General features: G+C 45.2%; 1 protein-coding gene across 1 annotated transcript in view; it reads right to left on the reverse strand.

Moving 5' to 3' along the window:
- PRKCI (protein kinase C iota) overlaps nucleotides 1-21,160 on the reverse strand; it is a 58,405-nt gene that overhangs the window by 19,865 nt on the left and 17,380 nt on the right. The window contains exons 2-6 of the mRNA XM_084769378.1: nucleotides 13,944-14,065; nucleotides 8,034-8,123; nucleotides 7,265-7,315; nucleotides 3,482-3,567; nucleotides 1,974-2,114 (exon numbers count right to left, since the gene is read on the reverse strand). Coding sequence (XP_084625504.1) covers nucleotides 1,974-2,114; nucleotides 3,482-3,567; nucleotides 7,265-7,315; nucleotides 8,034-8,123; nucleotides 13,944-14,065 — 490 coding nt within the window. The remainder of the gene's footprint in view (nucleotides 1-1,973; nucleotides 2,115-3,481; nucleotides 3,568-7,264; nucleotides 7,316-8,033; nucleotides 8,124-13,943; nucleotides 14,066-21,160) is intronic.

Consider the following 21,160-nt stretch of genomic DNA (forward strand, 5'->3'; position numbering starts at 1 on the left):
CCAATGAAGAACTGCCTCCATCAGAGTGGCCGGGGGACATAATTTGTGGAGTTTTCTTGACTGTAATTGAGGTAGAAGGGCCCAGCCCACTGTAAGTGGTCCTGTGCCTGGGTAAGTGAGCCTGAGCTATATAAGAGCGTGAACCTGAGAGTAGGCGGGAAACAGCATCCCTCCACCTTCTTAAGTGAACTCCTGCCTGACTCCATCAGTGATGATCATGACCGTTAGTATACGCCAAATAAGCCCTCTCCTCCTCCCAATTGCTGTTAGTTAATCATGGTGTTTATCACAACAGAGAGGTATCCAGAGCAAGGTTCTATGAATAAGCATGAGATAACCATGGGATAACTGTTCTACTGGGCGATCTATAAAATACATTCTGATTTTTCTAAAAACATGCCCCCCCCCCTTTTTTTTGGCTTTTTCGAGACAAGGGTTCTCTGTGTAGCCTTGGCTGCCATGGACTCACTTTGTAGACCAGGCTGGCCTCGAACTCACAGTGATCTGGCTGGATTAAAGGTGTGCGCCACCATGCCCGGCAAAATGTGTCCTTTTTAACCTAATAACTCTACTTCAGGACCCATAAGGAATTAAGATTTATTTGCCAGGAAGTTCACTATGATTTTCTTTATAGGAAAACCTAGAAAACGATTCAAATGTCTAATGACAGGGAACAGAAAAAATTATGTCCAAGACATACACTATCGTGCTAAAAATGAAAAGGCTACAGACAGATATAAAAAGATGACCAAATCAGGATCAGTAAGATGGCTCAGCAGGGTAAAGGCGCTTGCCATGGAACCTGAAACCAATCCCACACCGGAAGGAGAAAACTATCTCCCGAGTTATTCTCCACCTCCACGGACGCTGTGGTACATGCATATAACATGTACACAAAAGAGCACGGACACACACACACACACACACACACACACACACACACAAAACAGAAAGAAAGAAAGAAAGAAAGATAAGGAGACTGGAGAGGCTGCAGAGCAGTTAAGAATGTTTGCTGCTCTTGCAAAGGACCTGAGCTCAGCTCCCACTGGGCAGCTCACGTCCACCTACAGCTCAGCTCCCACTGGGCAGCTCACGTCCACCCACAGCTCAGCTCCCACTGGGCAGCTCACGTCCACCTACAGCTCAGCTCCCACTGGGCAGCTCACGTCCACCCACAGCTCAGCTCCCACTGGGCAGCTCACGTCCACCCACAGCTCAGCTCCCACTGGGCAGCTCACGTCCACCCACAGCTCAGCTCCCACTGGGCAGCTCATGTCCACCTACAGCTCAGCTCCCACTGGGCAGCTCACGTCCACCCACAGCTCAGCTCCCACTGGGCAGCTCACGTCCACCCACAGCTCAGCTCCCACTGGGCAGCTCATGTCCACCTACAGCTCAGCTCCCACTGGGCAGCTCACGTCCACCCACAGCTCAGCTCCCACTGGGCAGCTCACGTCCACCCACAGCTCAGCTCCCACTGGGCAGCTCATGTCCACCTACAGCTCAGCTCCCACTGGGCAGCTCACGCCCACCTACAGCTCAGCTCCCACTGGGCAGCTCATGTCCACCTACAGCTCAGCTCCCACTGGGCAGCTCATGTCCACCCACAGCTCAGCTCCACTGGGCAGCTCACGCCCACCTACAGCTCAGCTCCCACTGGGCAGCTCACGTCCACCTACAGCTCAGCTCCCACTGGGCAGCTCATGTCCACCCACAGCTCAGCTCCCAGGGGTCTGCACCCTCTTCTGGCCCAATTCAGAATGAAATAACTTATCAGACAACTCAAATTTTGAACGCTGCCTAGATGGCATTGACATCAGTTATATGAAGACTTGCAAAGTTTCCACATCTTAAGTGCACTGTAAAGCACCCGTACACACTGTGTCTTCTGAGACGTAGCTCTACAGCCCCTTCCCTTTTTACCCGTTAACGAAGCATGCCACACACACATGTCACAAAGCCCTCTGTCTTACCGGTGGTAAAGAATGGCGGCCACACTCAATTGTGACAAGCTTGTGGCACTTCTTATGAACCAACAGTTTGCAGTTGATGCACTTATATCCTTGTCGTCCTAGTCCCCAGATTCTGTCTGTGCAGATGGCACAGTGAGCACGCTGCAAAGAGTAAGTTTGAGAACATTTTATCACAGCCAGGGGTGGTGGCGCACACCTTCAAACCAGCACTCAGGAGGCAGAGGCAGGTGGATCACTGGGAGTTACAGGACAGCCAGGGCTGCATAACCTGCCTCAAAACAAAAACAAACCCACAGCCACAGTTATTTCTCAATAGTTTGTTTACTATGCCTTTAATTGCAGCAGTCATGAGGCAGAAGTATTCTGATCTGTAAGTTCAAGGCTAGCCTGCTCCATACAGTGAGCCCCAGGCCAGCCGAGGCTATATAGTGAGATTCTGTCCCCAAAAGCTAAAGAAATAAACCTAAGATGTTTAAAAATAAGTGGCTAAATTCCTCTCAGCATGACATCAGTTGTCAGCCTACGGCAAAACCAAACCAAACAAAATTTCCTCATGCATAATTTTTCTTCAAAGGCTATTGGAGATCAGTGAAAAATAAACAGAAGACAGTCCGTTTCAAAGAGACAGTGAATATATAACCATGTTGCTTTACAACGTCAAACTCAAGACATTTTCATCTTCAAAAAAATTTCCGAGTAATGAACACAGAAAAGGTGGCATATAATAAAGCATGCAGCCTTCCCAACTGTGCAGAGGGCAAACCCAAGCCCTGCTTTCCTGGATAGCTGAGTGCCCAAAGCCTTGGCAATGCCAGGGCCACTGGCAGCAGGAGTTGGGATTCCTGGCAGTCATTTCTACTGGCATTGATAAATTTAGGATAAGATGTTATTTGTAGAAATGAGATCCATAAATCTAAAGCTTTCAAAGAAGTTAAGCCAGGCACTCCCAGCACCGAGACAGATGGAAGGCTTTGCCACACGGTCTAGGCTAACTTCAACTACATACCAAGTGCCAGGCCAACTGTAGCAGCACAGTAAGGGGTGTGTCAGAGAGCCTGTGTCAGAGAGGGGTGGGGTGTTTCTAAACAGGCTATGCCAGCAGACTGCCTGCTCTCAAACCTCAGCTTTGCACTTAATGGCTAAAGCATCATAGATAAGACTCTAATTACCCATGCTTTTTTTTTTTCCAGACTCATTTGGAAATAAGGTGCAGACAAGAGAAGTTTAACCTAAGTATTCACCTAATCGGGTCCTGACCTGAGTTTTACAACCCTGAAGCATTCTTGGAGTGAGAGGCTGTGTGTGCGTGGAGCAGAGCAGAGCAGAGCCTGGGCATTAGCTAGAATCAGCTGGAGGCGCTGCCACAGCAATGGAAGGCAAGGCCTTGGGCTTACGTCTTTTAAAAGGACTAGCAAGACTTAATGACAAACTATCTTTCTCTCATTGAAAGGAAAAAGGAAATAAAAGTAGATGTCTCAAACTATTAGGATGCAACAAAGCAAGCTTACCCTGTTGAAGCGCTTGGCTTGAAAGGTGTGGCCATTTGCACAGTAGAGCTTTCTCCAGCGGCGGGCCCCTCTGCGGTAAATGGACTCTGAAGAGAGATTGAAAGTTTAAAGAGGGTAAATCTGAATAAAAGCCACTTAGTTAAATCTGACTTTCCATGATATTTATTACTGGAAAAAAAATATAGTAACACAAACTAGAAAATGAAAATGAAAAACGGGTCCACTAAAGGCCTAGATGGAAACAGACACCAGGGAGCAGCGACACTGGGACAGCTAGTTCTGCTTTTCTTTAAAGGGACTTTCCCTCTAAGGTTTGAAGAAAACCGAAGGAGTAAACACACCTTCACCTGGTTTTACCAGCTTCTACTCAGGTCATAGCTAACATCTTCTCAATAAACAAATACAAACAACAACAACAAATCCCTTTTTCCCTTCAGAATGATTTGAAAGTAAGATGCAACATTAGAAACCCTCGTCTGAAACTATTGCTCTAGTTATCCTTAACTACACATAATTACTGTGTCTCAGAAAACTAACTTTAGTATCATTCAATATAAAGCTCATATACAAAATTTCTTTCTTTTTCTTTTTCTTTTTTTAGGTTTTTTTTCGAGACAGGGTTTCTCTGTCTAACAGTCCTGGCTGTCCTGGACTCCCTTTTGTAGACCAGGCTGGCCTTGAACTCACAGCAATCCTCCTGTCTCTGCCTCCCAAGTGCTGGGATTAAAGGTGTGTGCCACCACACCCGGCTTACAGTTTTTTTTTCTTTCTTTCCTTCTTCTTTTTTTTTTTTAAGGTTTTATTTATTTATTATGCATATAGCATTCTGCCTGCATGTGTGCCTGCCCGCCAGAAGAGGGCAGTAGATCTCATTATAGATGGTTATGAGCCACCATGTGGTTTCTGGGGAATTGAACTCAGGACCTCTGGAAGATCAGACAGTGCTCTTAACCTCTGAGACCTCTCTCCAGCCCACAAAATTTCTTAATTGTTGTAAAAATATCTTTCAAAGCTATCATTTTCTAATCAGGAAAAATCACAATTCAGGTACCGTACTGTTACTTTTGTTTGGCTGGCTGGTTGGTTGCTTTTCATCTCTAACAAAATCAAAGCACTCGCTTTGTCTAATGTTCCACGTCCAGTTTTGTCTCTTCATGATCAGTCAGTGCTAAATACTTTCAGCAAAAATAATATACAGGTGTCTTTTAAGGGTAGAGGGGCTGGAGCCTCTGCTGTTAAGGACTGAGGGGCTGGAACCTCTGCTGTTAAGGGCTGAGGTGCTGGAGACCCTGCTGTTAAAGGCTGAGGGGCTGGAGACTCTGCTGTTAAGCACACTGCGGGCAGGGGATCCGAGTTCGGTTCCCAGCACCTAGTCAAAAGCAGCTCACCACTGCCTGTGACTGCAGTGACAGCACGCAGAGGAGGGGGCAAGATCGGGGATGTGGTGTTCTCAACTCCTCAGGCACTGACATGCGCACACAGGCACACACAACTAAAACAAGATATCTTAAAAATACAATAAAAAGGTAGAGATTGTTCTATTTTTCTTATGGCATTACCTCAAAGAGGCATACAAATGTCACACTATCAGCACTCACTGCTGACAGTCACCTTTACAAGTACTGACTGTGGAGCTCTGCTTCATTGTAGAGGTGCATCTTACTTCATTGAACTTATGTGTACGTGATATTTCATATAACTTCATCTATAACAAGCTTTTATCCTTTCTGGTTTGTTTTTGGTACAATAGTGGGTGCTGAGCCCAAGACCTCACACACGCTACATACGCATTCACTTAGCCACAGGTCTAGCCCACACTGAAGGTTTTACAATGAATGTTCGTGCTCCTCCTCCTCCTCCTCTTTTTCCATGCATTAAGGTTTGGTCTGCATGTGTGTATGTTAGATCCCTTGGAACTGGAGTTACAGACAGTTGTGAGCTACCATATGAGCGCTGGGAAACTGAACCCAGGGCTCTTAATCTCTGAGCCACGCCTCTTTCTTAAACACACAGGAAGAGTTTCCAAGTAATCAAATTGAATCCATTTGCAATTCTGGCTACCCATCACTATGACATGTAAATTCTGGCTACCCATCACTATGATATGTACTCTGTCTTCTAGTCACTGTGGTCTAGACACTGCAGACACAGTAATGTCCACTGGTGACGTTCCTCGGTGGTAGTTAACAAACAGTAGGAGATGTTTCCAAGCTACGTTAAAGCAGATGTAGCAGTGAATTCACTATTTCAAGTTAAAGTAGGAAGCACCAGCTCCAATGCTTAGTGTTATGGCCCACTCGCTCCTTTAGCACAACTGGAGCCGCTTTTGTTTTAGGCATATCAGCCACATCATCTCAGCCTGACCAAAAAGTATTCTTAGAAATCCCCCAACTGCAGACACAGCTGGACACAGCTGGTCCTAACTGCTAGCTCTACTTAGGACCAAAGTCAGCTAGAACTGCTCTGTCTAGTTAGCAAAAATAACTTGAGTCAGAGCCACCCAACCAGTTACACCATCCACTCCCCATGTATGAGCTAATTGAGGTTTTTTTTTTTCCTTTATAAGCTGACTCTAAAGAGCCTTCAAGGTTACAGTCTTACTCCTGAGTCTGGACTGCGTCCGTGATCATCAGCCTTAAGGTGTGGCTTGTGTGGCTATTCCTGAACCCCAACACTTAGAAATCTTGTTCTTCCTTGCAGAACTGGGGAATAAAGCCAGGGCCCTGCGTGCTAGTAGACAGCTGGAGCCTAACTCCTAACACGGAGCAGGATGACTTTCCACCTGCCAGCAGGAGCCAGCACATTTTAGCTTACCAGACACTCATATGACGACCTACCTTCTATACCCACGTTTAGGTATTGAATAACTGCTGTCTAAAATTTAAAGAGCCAAGAGACCACAGCATAGTTACCAATTGTCCTCTATACTCTAGTTTAATCTTTATTTTGCTAGGTAAAAAGTGGTGCCATACCTCCACGAGTGTGCAGTATCAGGGAAGCCAGGGACGGTGTGTCACCTGGGAAGCATGCCACAAACCTAAACCGGACTCGGATGGACACCGAGCTCTAGACAGCCTATGCTACAACATCAAGTCTTTCTTCTGAAGTTGTGGAAATGTGCAGAGACCGTAAATGAAAATGAGATCATGTGACAGTCCCTAACAATGTGACACTGCAAAGGTATCTAGAAGTGACGTGCCAGGTCAGTATTCTCACACGCCATAGCAAGCACAAGTGGACAAGTGGCCGTACCGAGTGAGGGGTTAGGTGTAGAAGTACACGCATACGTATGCACACGAACAGGTAAACAGAAAGGTGAAAGCCTGTCAAGTCTGGACAAGTGATATGCAGGTCCCCTTTTTTTTCAAAGATGTTTCAAATTTTCCATAGATTTGAAAATATCTAAAATTAAAAACCATGAAGCCACATGACTTAGTTAAAATGGCCTTTTATATGCACGACAGACAATTATGTAAGAATTCCGTTTGGCAAGGCAGAGCTTAGGCAGTTACTAATAGATTCTAAGCTAGAGTGAAGGAACACAAGTCAAGCAAACTGGAAGTTCTATTTCTTCAGCCAGGCGTGGTGCTTAAGCCTAGCTTCTAACACTCAGGAGGCAGAGGTGGGGGGGGGGGGTCTCATGAGTTGGGGGCTAGCCTGGTCTACTAAGTGAGTCCAGGACGCCAGAAATCTTGTCTCAAAAAACAAAACAGAATAAAGCAGTTCTATGCCTTTTCCCTTTGAGTGACCCTTCTCACGTGTGCAGAGTACTAAAACACTCACTGTCTTCTCCTGGGCACGGCATTCCAGGACGCTCTGGTACACAAGGAAAGACTGAAAGAAAATAAGCTAAAATTAATTAACAGCATATTTACAAAATATAAACTTATATAGAATTAAAATTCACCCAAATTTCAAGTTACCTTGAGATAGCTAAGGCAGAATTTTAGCAGATGGCCACTATTAGTCTACTGAAGGTTCTCACTTTTATCAAGCCTACATAAAGTAAGTTCCTATGAAAATAAATGTGTCTATAGGTAACACAGTAGAAGCTTAAATTACTAATTCTAGTCCCTTGTAAATAATCACTTTTTTTCCTTTTGGTTCTTAAAGAAACTAACTACTACTTTTAAAAGTCCTTGTTGTGGAGAACTTTGTTACAACAAAGGATTAATAACAAAAATCAGAGTTTTTAAAAGATGTGTACTTAATTAGGGAAGACATTAACACCAGAAATAGTACCAAAATCTCCAAAACATAAGCTTATATTCCAGGATATAAATTTACATGTTCACCAAATAAGCCCTTTTATAATGAGGAGCATCTTGTTAAGTAATGGACTCTGTGCTGAGTTAAGGGCCACAACTGAGTAAGAACCCCCAGGACGGAGACTGCTTACCAACCCCAGCGCTGTGCTGCTCTAAAACACTACCTACTGCCACACATTTCTCCTAGACTACAAAAAGCAGCATCATGACACCTGGCCTAATTCAGGAAAACAAGGAGTTATTTAAACTACAGCTCTGGGCAGGTGAATTGGCAGCGCTCTTACCATGGATCAAGAGCTCAGAATCCTTGTTCAGCTCATAAAGCCTGAAAGCTTCTTCTAACTCCAACTGAGAAGACACCGTGCATGGATCTCCTAAAACCCCAAAAAGGAAAGCACAGTCTTCAAAACCTGAGCACGTCAACAGGAGGCAATCCTATGAACAGCAGCCGAGGGGGTGTTGCAAGGACAGTGTTTAGACACTGCCCTAGACACTCCTCTCATGTCAACTTCTAGTGGCAGAGTGATGCATGGGGCTCGGGCACCAAATGTTCTACATGGAAAACCAGAGAGAGTGAGGGGGAAAGGGGGGAGAAGAAGGGGGGGAGAGAAGAGGGAGGGGGGGAGAGGGAGGGAGAGAGAGAGAGAGAGAGACAGAGAGAGAGACAGAGAGAGAGACAGAGAGAGAGAGAGAGACTGAGACTGACTGACTGACTGACAGAGACTGTTGTATTGTATTCTGTTTGGGAACAGTCTCAGTAAGTTACTCAGGCTGCCCTGGAACCCATTTTGTAGCCTGGGCTGGTCTTACACACACAATCCTCCTGCCTCTGTCTCCCAAGTTCTGGGATTACAGGCTTATACTACCAGACCTGGGTACTAGTTTCTTTAAAAGAGTGAAAGCAGTTTCAGTGTCACACAATGGATGGTTAGGGTCTCCGTGTGGTGACTTTCTCATAGAATTTCTTTCACATTACAACCTTGGTCAATTAAGTCACAAGAAGAAAACCACTGAAGTTCTCTGGACTAAGAACAGTCCAGCTTGAGCTACTTAAACACATTTTTACAGATTCATTCATTTGATAAGTATATCAAATATTGCATATATGTCTGCCCACTACATGTGTGCCTGTGGAGGTCAGAAGACAGAAGCAGAATTCCAGACAGTTGGGAGCCACCTTGTGGGTGCTGAGATGTGGACTTGGGTCTTTTGGAAGATGAACACTCCAACTCCAACCCCCTGCCTCCCAGGAGCCGCCATCTCTCCCCTCCCACTCCTCCCAAGCACCCACAAGTCCCTCTGTTCTTTTTGTTGCTGTTCCTAACCTGCCGAGTACTGTGTGCTGCAGTGAAGTCATGGGTGCAGAGGCCACGTCAGTCAGGGACAGCACTGCACAGCGCTCCGTGTTCTCCACCCGCACCCTTACATTCCTCGCACCCCCATTCTGAGATGCCTTCCTCTGACACGTCCCCGAGCCTGTGGTGGGGAGGAGGTTACACATGTCCTACTTAGGGCTGGACACCTGCTCGAAGAGGAGGAAATGCCTCTCTTGACTAACCAGCCACAAAGCTGAGTCATCCCTGGAAGTCAAGAAGTGGCATATATCCGGGGACAATGGCATTCCTCAACAAACAAGTCATTTAGAGCTAAGTTGGGGCCTGGTCTGGATCCTCCCCTCTGCTCTTCTAGGGCTCATTCCTGTGGCTACAGGGGACATTCCTACCTGCTAGATGCCACTGACTGGCCACTCCTCAATTGCACTTGGCAGAGAACTCAGCTTACTACCTGGGGGGGAGGGGAGGGAAGGGAGGGGGCAGGGGAGGTGAGGAGAGGGAGTCGTTTCCTTTCTACACTGTCTCTCCTCTTCTCCCCAGAGTGGCTGCTGAGTCCTCACCTCCTCGCATCTTCTCTGAGCATCTGTAACATCAGCCCTGATAACGCTCAGAGCTGTGAGAAGTAAGTGTTCAAATTACTAAGCTGTAAGGTAGGCCGCACAGAGACAGCCAGCCAGACCAGAAGCCGGCACAAGACAAGAGAGCTGCATGAGTTCCATCTCATGACAGCAGAAGATGGCAGGCAGGGGCTGTCTGTGAAGGACAGGGACAGCGGAAATGATTTGGAAAGTGGACAAAGTGAGTGAACAAAGTGTGGCAGCACTGTCATTGAAGGCAATATAGAAAATAAACAATATACTTAAAGAAACTGTGGCTGCAAATAAAAAGATCATGATGACTAGGTAGGAGATTCAAAGTACCAAATAGTTTCTTTTCTTTTTTCTAAAATAATTTATTATTTATTTATTATTATTATTTTTTAAGACAAGGCTTCTCTGTGTAGCCCTGGCTGTCCTAGAACTTTCTTTGTAGACCAGGCTGGCCTCAGATTCATAGAGACCTGCTTACCTCTGCCTTCCGAGTGCTAGGATTAAAGGCGTGCAACAAATTTATTTTTTATTGTATATGCATGGTGTTTTGCATGTATGTCTGTGTGAGGGTGTCATGTAGGTGCTGGGAATTGAACCTGGGTCCTCTGGAAGAGCAGCCAGTGCCCTCAACTGTTGAGACATCTCTCCAGCCCCCAAATGGTTTCCCTTCAATGGCCTATGTAGATATGGATACAAAGAAATGTCAACTGTGGAATCATTTTTTGGTGAAATAATAATTTGGAATAATTTTCAAAAAGTATATAAAATAAAAACATTTCCCTGCTAAACCTTATTTGGTTTGAAAATAAAACTGTCTTTCCTTTTCATTTCTACCCATAAGTCTCAAAAATACGAAACATACTAAGGTCAAAGATCAAATACATGCAGCTTTTTTAAAAAAAGATTTTATTTATTCATTATTTATACAGTATTCTGCCACCATGTGTGCCTGCAGGCCAGAAGAGGGCACCAGCGCTCATTACAGATAGTTGTGAGCCACCATGTGGTTGCTGGGAATTGAACTCAGGCCCGTTAGAAATACAGTGTTCTTAACCTCTGAGGCATCTCTCCAGCCCACATGGCGCTTTTAATAAACACCAAGACTGCTTAATAAATCATGTATATGAGGGCTGAGCAGGTGATCTGCAGGGCAGTTGCCTGCAGAGCTGTTGGATCCCTGCAGGCTAGAGTTCTAGGCAGCTATGAACTGCACCATGGGTGCAGAACTCCTTTGCTTCCCGAGCCCAACAGCAAGATCTTAGGTAAGCATAAGAGCCTCTCAAACCTCAGAAGCCTGCAGATGGGGTCTGGGCTAGAAGAGATTTGTGTGGATGTGGCTTTTATCCAAGGGAACAGTTCTAACTTGATACACAGGAGGTCTTCAATGCTCAAAACAAGAAAGACGTGTGACTTTCAACTCCACAGGAGAGCATCTAAGCAAGTTACTAACCTACAACACACTATTACCGAGGAAAAGGGAAGAATGACCCAGAAGCAAGGTTTAGAGTCATGAAAAACCACTGCCAGGGAGCAGCGGGGATCTGTCCTGCGGGGATGCAGTATCTACCATGATAGTTCAGAATTAGCATCCTCCCTACTGCGCTTCTCCTGCCTGCAGTTTACAGGTCTGCAGGACCAGCAGAGAGGCAGGCAAGGAAGCTAAACCACGGCTGGACCAGACACAGGGTGAGATTATCTTTGGACTGTGGACCTAATGTCATGATGGCTTAGGCTCTGTGTGGTTTGGAGAATGTATTTTTACTTCTGTGTACCCACAAGGAAGCAGGAAAGTGAGCTAATCACACATTAACTTAGTCATGCATAGATACAACATACGTTTAATCTGCTTTGTTTTTCTTGGACTGAGTGTCTGAGTGTTACATGTGGCTTTTTTGACCATATGTTTGATGCATAAAGCATTCTATTTAAGTCATTATGAAACAAAGACGTCCAGGAGAGATATTTTTTTAAAAGCTAACTCTATTATCAAATTCTAAACGCACAGAATAAAACACAAATACATTCTGAGTATTTGCTCACTGCAGTTAATTTTGAGGTAATTATGGAATTAATAAAATCTGGCTATTAACCAAAGAGCTTGTTCTTGTTTTCAATACACCTACGTTTTTGTTTGCTCATTTGTTTGCCTGTTTTTGCCTATAAAATGAGGCAAATAAGCTTTAGGCTTAAAAAAAAAAAAAAAGAGGTGTTAAATATGAAAGATCCAACTATACCTAAAATAGCCTGACAAGATGCAAAAACAAAACTTAGGTTATAGTTCATTGTACTGAAGTCCATATTCCACTCCCTGCTCTCATTGGCTCATGGCCATATCATAATGCAAAGTGCACTCGGCCCAACTTCAAAAGTCCCCGAAGTCTTTCATGTTCAACCCAGTTTAAAAGTCCAGTCTCTTCTGAGACTCAAGGCAATCTCTTAACTATATCTCTATGGGAAAAAAATGTACATGTTTCCAATATACAATGGCACAGAATATATATTACCATTCAAAAAAGGAGCAAACAAGGCATAGTGAAAAAATACTAGATCAGCTGGGCAGTGGTGGCGCACGCCTTTAATTCCAACACTTGGGAGGCAAAGGCAGGCAGATCATTGTGAGTTCGAGGCCAGCCTGGTCTACAAAGTGAGTCCAGGACAGCCAAGGCTACACAGAGAAACCTTGTCTCAAAAAACCAAAACTAAAACCAAACAAAAACAAAAACAAAAACAAAAACCGCAAAAACCAAACAAACAAAAAACCAGACCAAAAAATAACAAAATAAGAGCAGGGTAAACTGCAAATCCGTGTCTCTGCCAGTCCAGCTTTGCTGCCCGCCAGGCACTGGGCTGGTTCCCTTCTTGGCAGTTATCCACGGCTCTGGCACTTCTGCCACCGTGGGGTTTCTAACACAATCCAGTCATGTTCACAATTTCACACAATGGCATCTGGTAGCTTCCATGCAGGGACCCCCTTGCCACCGTGGCCTCAGTGGCTCTCCGTAGCAGTGAAGACCCACAACCCCTTTCCTTACGTATTTTTCAGGGCTCTAAAGCTAGAACCATAAGGACAACGCAAGGTCAGCTGCCCACTCGGGAGCCTGATCCTCTCCTTGAATCACATTTGCAGAAACTTTCCTTTCTTGGAGTTAAGAGCAGAAAATTCCTCAGGCCTTTCTTTTCTGTTGGAAGCTTAACTGGGTGGGGTGCTGCCCTGAACCCTTTGTCCCCAGGCAGATGAGGGCCCCTCTTTTCAGCACAATCCTTGGCTCCAACATTAAATTTCCTCTCCCTTTTTTCTTCAAGCTGTAGTTTTAGATCTTTTTGCTCAACTTGCTGTTTCTCATGGGTACTAGAATCTCTAGGATTCCAACTCCACCGAGACTGGCAGCCCTCTGAGAACTCCCAGGACCCCAGAACCAGACCGGGGCTGCTCAGATCCGCAGTTTTACGGACCCAACAACTACCAGATGCTCTGCCTTTCAGTTGGGGACAGTCGTTGGAATACACAGACCATCACCTGTCAGCCACTCTAATGAGCCCCATTGTGTGTGTGTTCTCACCAAAATTAAAGCCTTACAATAGGAAATGAAGTGAAAACAAGCACAGTGGACCGTGAGTAGCCTAATTCAGTGTCTTCCCGCTGACACGCCCATCCCATCATTCTCCCAGGCCTGGTCCTTAGGAGAACCCTGGCCAACACGCACATCCAGTTGTGATGAGCCTCCTGGGTGTGAGAAGCCAATGTCTATCCTCAGAGTCCCAAAACACTTTGTGAGTACAAGTCACTAAGTGACTAAGCTTCTAACATCACCCTAAATAAAATGGTCACAGTCTCTGTGGTTGAGTCAACAACACTTTTTTAAGGAATATTACAGGTAAACGCATTAAAATATAAGACATTTATATTCAAAATTAAGTTAAAATGTCACACTGATAAAACATTTACCTTAAAAGCTGGAGGGAGGTCATTAGTTTTAATCTGGTTCATTTTGAAGAGCCAAAAACAAAAAAAAAAAAAAACAAAAAACAAAAAAAACAAAAAAAAACAAACAAACAAAAAAAACAAAACAAAACCAAAAACCAAAAACCAAAAACCAAAACAAACAAAACAAAACAAAAAACACCAAACCGTGTCTTTGATTTAAATGTTTTGTCTTTTTCTATGTACTTGGGTGTGGCACTAAATTTCTACTTCATCTTTTCCTCTTGAGTTTCTCAGAACTCTCATTTTATCTTACAGCGCAGCTCACAGGCCCCTCCCCCCACTCACCTTCCTCGTCTATCCACTTCATGGTGAATGGCTGCTCAGTGTCAAAAGAACACATATCTCGAACCTCATTGCAAAGTCCCTCAAAGGAGATGGAAGGCTCAAAGTGTGTTATCATAATATCCCTGAAAAAGAAAGTTTTACTTTTAAAAGCATCATCATCATCATCATCATCATCATCATCATCACCACTGAGACAGGGTTTCTCTGTGTAGCCTTGGATGTCCTAGACTCTCTTTGTAGACCAGGCTGGCCTCGAACTTACATCGATCCACCAGCTTCTACCTCCCTGAGTCCTGGGATTACAGATTTGGGTCACTGCGCCTGGCTAAAGCTTTATTTTTAAAGCCATATTGATCTCCACATGACTGAATGTCTGATGTAACAGGTTATTCTGTGTTGTATGAAAATTTAAAACGTTAATGAAATAAAATTTCAATATGAAATAAACTGGCAACAAAAGCAATGGATGTATGAGAAACTTTAACTCAGGATCTTCTCACTGAAAAGGCCACTGCCAGTGCTCTACCTGCTTGGGAGGCCTTCCAACCCCACACCCCCTGTGCGAGCATCCGCCTTCACTCAGCTAAAGTCTGTTCCCAGCTCCATGCCCAGGCTCTGCGGTCCCTCCAGTCCACCACTCACCTAAGAGACTGTCCTTCTGTTACCCTGGCGCCCTTAGCCCTGACTAACACAAACAACCATAAATCTGCCAGTCCTTCTCTGTAGAGCATGATTCTACATGCTTATCTCATTTTCAGTTTTTCTCAAAGAACTAGTTTTCCAAAAACAGCTTTCAAGTCGCTTCCTTTATTATAGGTAACTTCCTTCCCAAACACAGAATGCATTTTAGTTAATGGAAGTGCCCATAAATAATATAAAAATGTAACTATGTTAATGCATAATGCCTTTGAACTAGCATTAGATGAACACATGAGATACGCTCACTAAGCAGCTATTCACTGTAACTTACGCTGCTAACGGTGCTGTCTAATAGAGGCCTGGTGTTCCCTGTAGGCAGCTCTGGAAAGGCTTTCAAAGCTCTGACCTCTACACCTGAGGCTTTTACACTTCCTGTTGTAAAGCCAAGTGCTTTACTATGCAGAGGGAAAGCTAATGTCCAAGGCAAGTGGGGCAGATGGTCAGCTTTATTGGGACCGTGACACAGCCTAGAATCCGCTGGGAAGAAAGAGCGGCAATGGGCCGCAGCCTGGCTTAGGCGTCTGTGGACACGCCTGTGAGTTAACTGAGGTGGAAGACAGTGGCGTGGGGCGCCCCCCCCAACATGACTTCCACAGTGACCTCCCCACTACAACTGACTGTAATGGAGACAGTGGACTAAGATAAGCCCTCTTCCCCTGGGCTGCTTTTATTGGGGCATTTTACCACAGAAACTGGAAAGAAAGCTGGGGCACGAGGGTCTCCAGGCCCTGCGTGCGCTGCCCAGGCTTCCTCCCCGGCCTTCTGCTCCCGTGGCTGATAAGCCTGTGTCTCTGGTCTATCCTCTGTCCCAGCTGGAATACAATCAAACTTGGTGAGACTGAACGCAATTCATTATAGTCCTGAAGGCAAATGCAATTCCTAGCACTGAATGAACACTGAACTGCCAAAACAGAGCTCTCACCTCAAAACAGGTAAGAGAGAGCTTATTATACTGGTGCCAACATGAGTGCCATGGCCAGGGGACACCGATTCAAGCTACCCCAAATTCCATGTTCCAATATGGTAACATTTTCATGAAGTTATCACAGTAAGAGAAGAAAGAAAACCTTAAGTCCAAGGCAGTTTTCAAGTACACTGGTGGAAGACCAGAGAGGCGGCGCTACAGCAGCGTGGGGAACGTCTGCTCCTGGCCTCAAGTGCCAGTTCAGGGCTTCCTTAGGCTTCCGGATGCTGAAAGCTGGTGGTTCAGTCACGTTGACACACTCAACACATTTCACTAGACAGACACAGAGACGGACAAGGACCGACTATTTAGGGAGCTAAAAAGTGACCTTGATAAACGATTACTAGGCTCTGCACCTGTGACAGTCCAGCCTCTCCACAAGGCTCTAATCAGTTGCTCAGGCTTGCGGGCTTGATAGAAGGTACTGTTCTTTCCAGGAACATTCATTCACACAATAAATATTTGTTCGTTGATGAAAGGAAATGACAATAGACCGGAACCATGACTTGGGTAGTTGAAATACCGCACACAAAGGATCTTTTGTAACCATTAAAAAGGTGTTCTAAAGTAGAGGCTGGATGCAACGAGCCCCGCAGCAGCCACAAGTTATCTGCCAAAGGAAGTTAGCGCTGCAAACCTAAAGAGCTACAGAAGGTGAGCAGAGAGCCACGCCTCAGTCAGGGCCTGCCGGTCTAAGCTCTTCTCGTGCCAGTGTCTCGGCATGGCTGTGGTAACAACATGCTTCTGGGCGCTCACTCCACCTAATACCCTAAACATTTAGTCTCCCTCTGTCTTTACTCACAAAACACAAGCTATTATTTTCACTTAAATTTTTTCATATAATATATTTTTAATTAATATAATATATTAATAATAATAATAAAGTTCCCTCCTCCCCAACTCCTGCTAAATCTGTGTTTTGCTTAGCCATCATCAGAGAAGCTTCCTCCTGCAGCAGATGGTACCAAACAGAGTTCCACAGCTGGACTTTAGGCGTTGAGTGACCTTGGAACACTCAACCCTAAACAGGATGTGTCCATCAAATCCCTCCCTCCGAACTCAGGGAACTGAGGAAGAAGAGGCAGAAAGAGGGTAAGAGCCAGAGGGATGGAGGGCACAGGAAATCAAGACCTTCTAGACACAACAGAGCTGGCACACACAAGAGCAGTATGCACAGGGCCTACAAGGGTCTGCAGCAGAGGGGGTCCTCGAACTGACAGGATGCGTGGAGAGACCTCCCCACCCACTAGCCCAGAAGCTAGCTCCAACTGAGAACCACGTGCAAATGACAGCTTAGTTTTCTTAAAGGGAGTCGCACAGGGGAAACCACTCTTAAAGGTGCGTGGGTGGCACACCCTACGAAGATGACGAACACAAACGTGGCAGCATCTCTGGAGGTTTAAGTCAGGGCTTTCTTTCTTTCTTTCTTTCTTTCTTTCTTTCTTTTAACTTACAGATTGTTTGTTTGTTTATTATATATGCAGTGCTCTGCCTCAATGTACTCCTGCACAACAGAAGTGGCGTCAGATCACATTATAAACGGCTGTGAGCTACCTTGCGGTTGCTGGGAATTGAACTCAGGACCTCTGGAAGAACAGTCAGTACTCTTAGCCGCTGAGCCATCTCTCCAGCCCCCTCTGCATATATTATTATGGCTTCTGGTTTGAGGTTTTGGTGGGATTCCTGTGTGTGTCTCTGCATCTATGCATTTCTGGGGCTCTTTTTTTTATTTGGTTGCTTTGTCATATTTGTTTTTTATTTATCTTACTGTATTTTATTATTATTCCTTAGATGCCTGTTTTCAGAGACACAGAAAGGGTACAGATCTGGATGGGAGGTGGAAAGGAACCAGGAGGAATAGAGGGAAGGGAGAGCATAACCAAAATGTATTGTAGGAAAAGTCTGTTTTCAGTCAAAAAAATAAAATAAAAAATTTTCATATCCTATACTTTGATCATGTTTCCTTTCCCCCAACTCCTCCACCTAACTTCATGTTCTCCGTCTCTCACTCCAAAACAACATTAAACAAAACAAAACAACAGCAACAACAACAAAAAACCCCAAAACCCAGTAAGACAGAAGTACCAAAACAAAAACTCCACAAAGATAAACCGTGGAGTCCATCTTGCCAGCCAGCTGCTGCTGAGCCTGGGACCTGCGTGGAGTGTGCCTGAAGTATCTGGGGACACTCCACTGCAGAAAATGGATTTTCTCTTTTCCAGGCGGCATCTCAGTTAGGGAGGGACGCTGTCTGCCTAGCCCTCTGCAGGCTTGCGCATCCCTCCTGCTGTGGCTGGGAGCACTGCTTCCTCAATCATCACCAGCTCTGCTCTCACAGCAGGTCTGCCTCCTCTTCCACACATGCCTGAGCCTTGAAGGAAGGGGTGTGACAGACATTTTGGAACTGAGTGCTCCAGTCTCCTCCTCTCTGCATTTTGACACAAGACAATCTGGGTGACACTCCTATGGTCTTCTCCTCCCGCACACCACTCGGAAATCCAGCTCACATTCTGTTTTACTCATTATCTCTACATACATGGCTTCTGTGGGTACAGAATCTAGGTCTTACTGGGCGCAGTGGTGGTGTGTCTTTAATCCCAGCACTCGGGAGGCAGAGGCAGGAAGATCTCTGTAGGTTTGAGGCCAGCCTGGTCTATAGGGTGATTTCCAGGGCAGCGAGGGCTACACAGGGAAACCCTGTGTGGGGGTGAGGGTGGAGAAGCCAGATCTTATCCTAACTTCTTTTGTCAACTTGATCATACCGCCCCAATACTAACAGTCTACTGCAGGCTCTAGTTTACTCACAACCCCACATACTTAAGATTTTGATTACACAAGTCTACCCCTGACAGTCCCTCAGTTTAAGGCTGGGTTTACGCAGAAAGCACCATCAACATCACACACTATTTAATTTGCCAACCATAGTGTCTTACCATCTTTTACTTAATTACTATATTGGTGAGACATCTACAACTACAGAATAAACAACTAAAAGCTAAGCTTCTTGGATGCAGAAATATACTCACATTACTATTAACACTAAAGGGATTCAAGTGTCTGGTGCTGTAGAAATGCAGGAAATGCAGGGAAACTTTCTAGAGAAAGTCATTTTCATCAACTACACTTCTGACATGGGAGTACATTTGGTTACTATAAACATTCAGAGAGCATTTTGCTTTGTTTCTTCTGATAGGTTCTCACAGTGTAACCCTGCATGTCTCGGAACTTGCTATATAAACCAGACCAGCCTTGAACTCACAGAGATATGGCTGTCTAGCTCTTGGGTTAGGATCAAAGGTGTGGGCCACCATCTGGCTTTATAGGACAATGTGTCGCAAGTGTTTAAACAATCCTATCTATTCAAACTTTTGAAATGTGGATCTATACATTAAGTCCCCCCTGACAGGTTGTAAAAGCAGCAGAAAAACTTGTGCCCTAACCTTAACCTAAGGATCCCGTGACTTGCTTTTCTCAGCCACCAGCGGACGCCCCAGCAGCAATGGAGGACTGAGGACACAGCTGGCATGGCCATGTGACCCCGTCCTCTTATCAGCCCCCTCAAAGACTGACACACAGGCACACCACTCTTCTTAGAGCAGCCGCACGGACTATGGAGGCCTTGGATGAAATGCAGAAGAGCTCAGGGCCAAGCCCGCCTGTAAGGTCCCGGCGAAGGATGAGGCCAGGGCAGACAGGGCAGTGTGGTTCTTTTCTACCTAGCTTGCGCTCCAGCTTGGCTGTATGTCCCCTCCAAAAGTCATGTGTAACTTCATCTCCCTGTGGTGGTGCATGCCTTTAATCCCCCTGGGGAAGTAAAGGCATGCGAATCTCTGTGAGTTCAATGCCAGCCTGATTTACATAGTAAGTTCCAAGCGAGCCAGAGCTACATAGTGAGATCTTGTCACAAAAGAAAGGAAAAGAACAAATAGAAAAGGGAGAGAAGCGGGCCTTTAGGAAAAGTGGTTAAGTTATGAGAGGCTTGGTCCTCGTGAGTTAGCTAATGCCTCATACGAGGCTGGAGGCAACTACTGTGGGCCCCTTTCTGTCCTCTACCCCTCCACTAAAGTGAGGATGCTGCCTTCATAGGAAAACAGAGAAACGAATCCATCCTGGATGGAAAAGTAAGACCTTTATCTAGACCCCATGACTGTTTGTGCCATACCTTCAGCTTCTCAACTGAGCATCACTGTTCTCTGTAGATTACGCTATCTGTAATACTGTTACAGAGGCATAGACTCGCAACGCCTGCCTCCTTCCCCCTTCTCGCCCATCACAGGAGCACTCCTGAATGACCCTCGCCCATCCTCTGGACTGCTTTCCTCAGCAGATGCCAGCGACTGCTTCTTCCAATTTGATTTAGTGAATCCATCCACACATGAGACAGCTCACTAACAACAGCAGCGAATCTATGTCCCTCTGTCCTGGAGATAGAAGCCAAGATGAAGGTACTTTAGGTTGACTGTCTGCTCAGCCCCCACATCTGTTTGCAACTTCTAGCTGTATCCTCAGAAAGGGGGGCTAGTTTAGGGTCACTTCACAAAGGCACTAATCCCATTCATAAGAGCCAAGCAACTCCCAGTAGCCCAACCCCACCCCCGTTCTAATACCTTTTCTGCATACAGGACGCTGATTACTTATTATTCGTCAGGTGAAATGAACTGCCCACATATATAGAGTACACAGCGTGTCTAATCTGTCTCCCTGACTAAATGTAGTGTCCTGGAGAACAGGCATTTTGTCATACTCACTGTCACATCACCAATACCTGACACAAGGTCTGGTCTCCAATGAGTATATGCTGAGCAAACGAGGGTGTCTAAGGTGTCAGTGTTCCAGAACGAATGAATAGCATATAATAAGGAGTCATAGTAGAACAGTAAGACCGTGAGATGTAAACCCAGGATACTAAGTTTTAATCTAAGCTCTATCATTTTCCATATTGCTGTGAGTTACTTGCCTTCTCTGTGCCTTGTCTCATTCATGAAATGGGAGTAAGAATACATCAGATGATGTTACAAATTTAATAGACTCAATTAATGACTATTTTTGGTTGCTTATTGTGCTGGGGTTTGGAGCTAGGGCTTCACACATGCTAGACAAGTGCTCTACCACTCTGGTATAAATTTCAACTGGTAATTAATATGTTAATACTTAAAACACCATTAGGATATAACACATTATGTACGTATTTAGTAATTTTAAGTGGCCGGGCGTGGTGGCGCACGCCTTTAATCCCAGCACTCGAGAGGCAGAGGCGGGCGGATCGCTGTGAGTTCAAGGCCATCCTGGTCTACAAAGTGAGTCTAGGACAGCCAAGGCTACATAGAGAAACCCTGTCTCGAAAAACCAACAAAACAAAACAAAACAAAAACAACCCCTCCCAAAAAAATAATAATAATTTTAAGTGGAATCTCATTAGAAAAAGTAACCCCACCTTCTACAGGTTAACACAGGGATGCACATAGCTAAGGTAGTAAAATGCAACCGGACAGACTCCTGTGCCTTTTCCCCTGAGAACCCACCCATGTGACCCGAGTAGGAGACAATAATTAGC

Source organism: Acomys minous (assembly GCF_964271855.1).
Source record: "Acomys minous genome assembly, chromosome: 19".
Taxonomy (NCBI): domain Eukaryota; kingdom Metazoa; phylum Chordata; class Mammalia; order Rodentia; family Muridae; genus Acomys; species Acomys minous.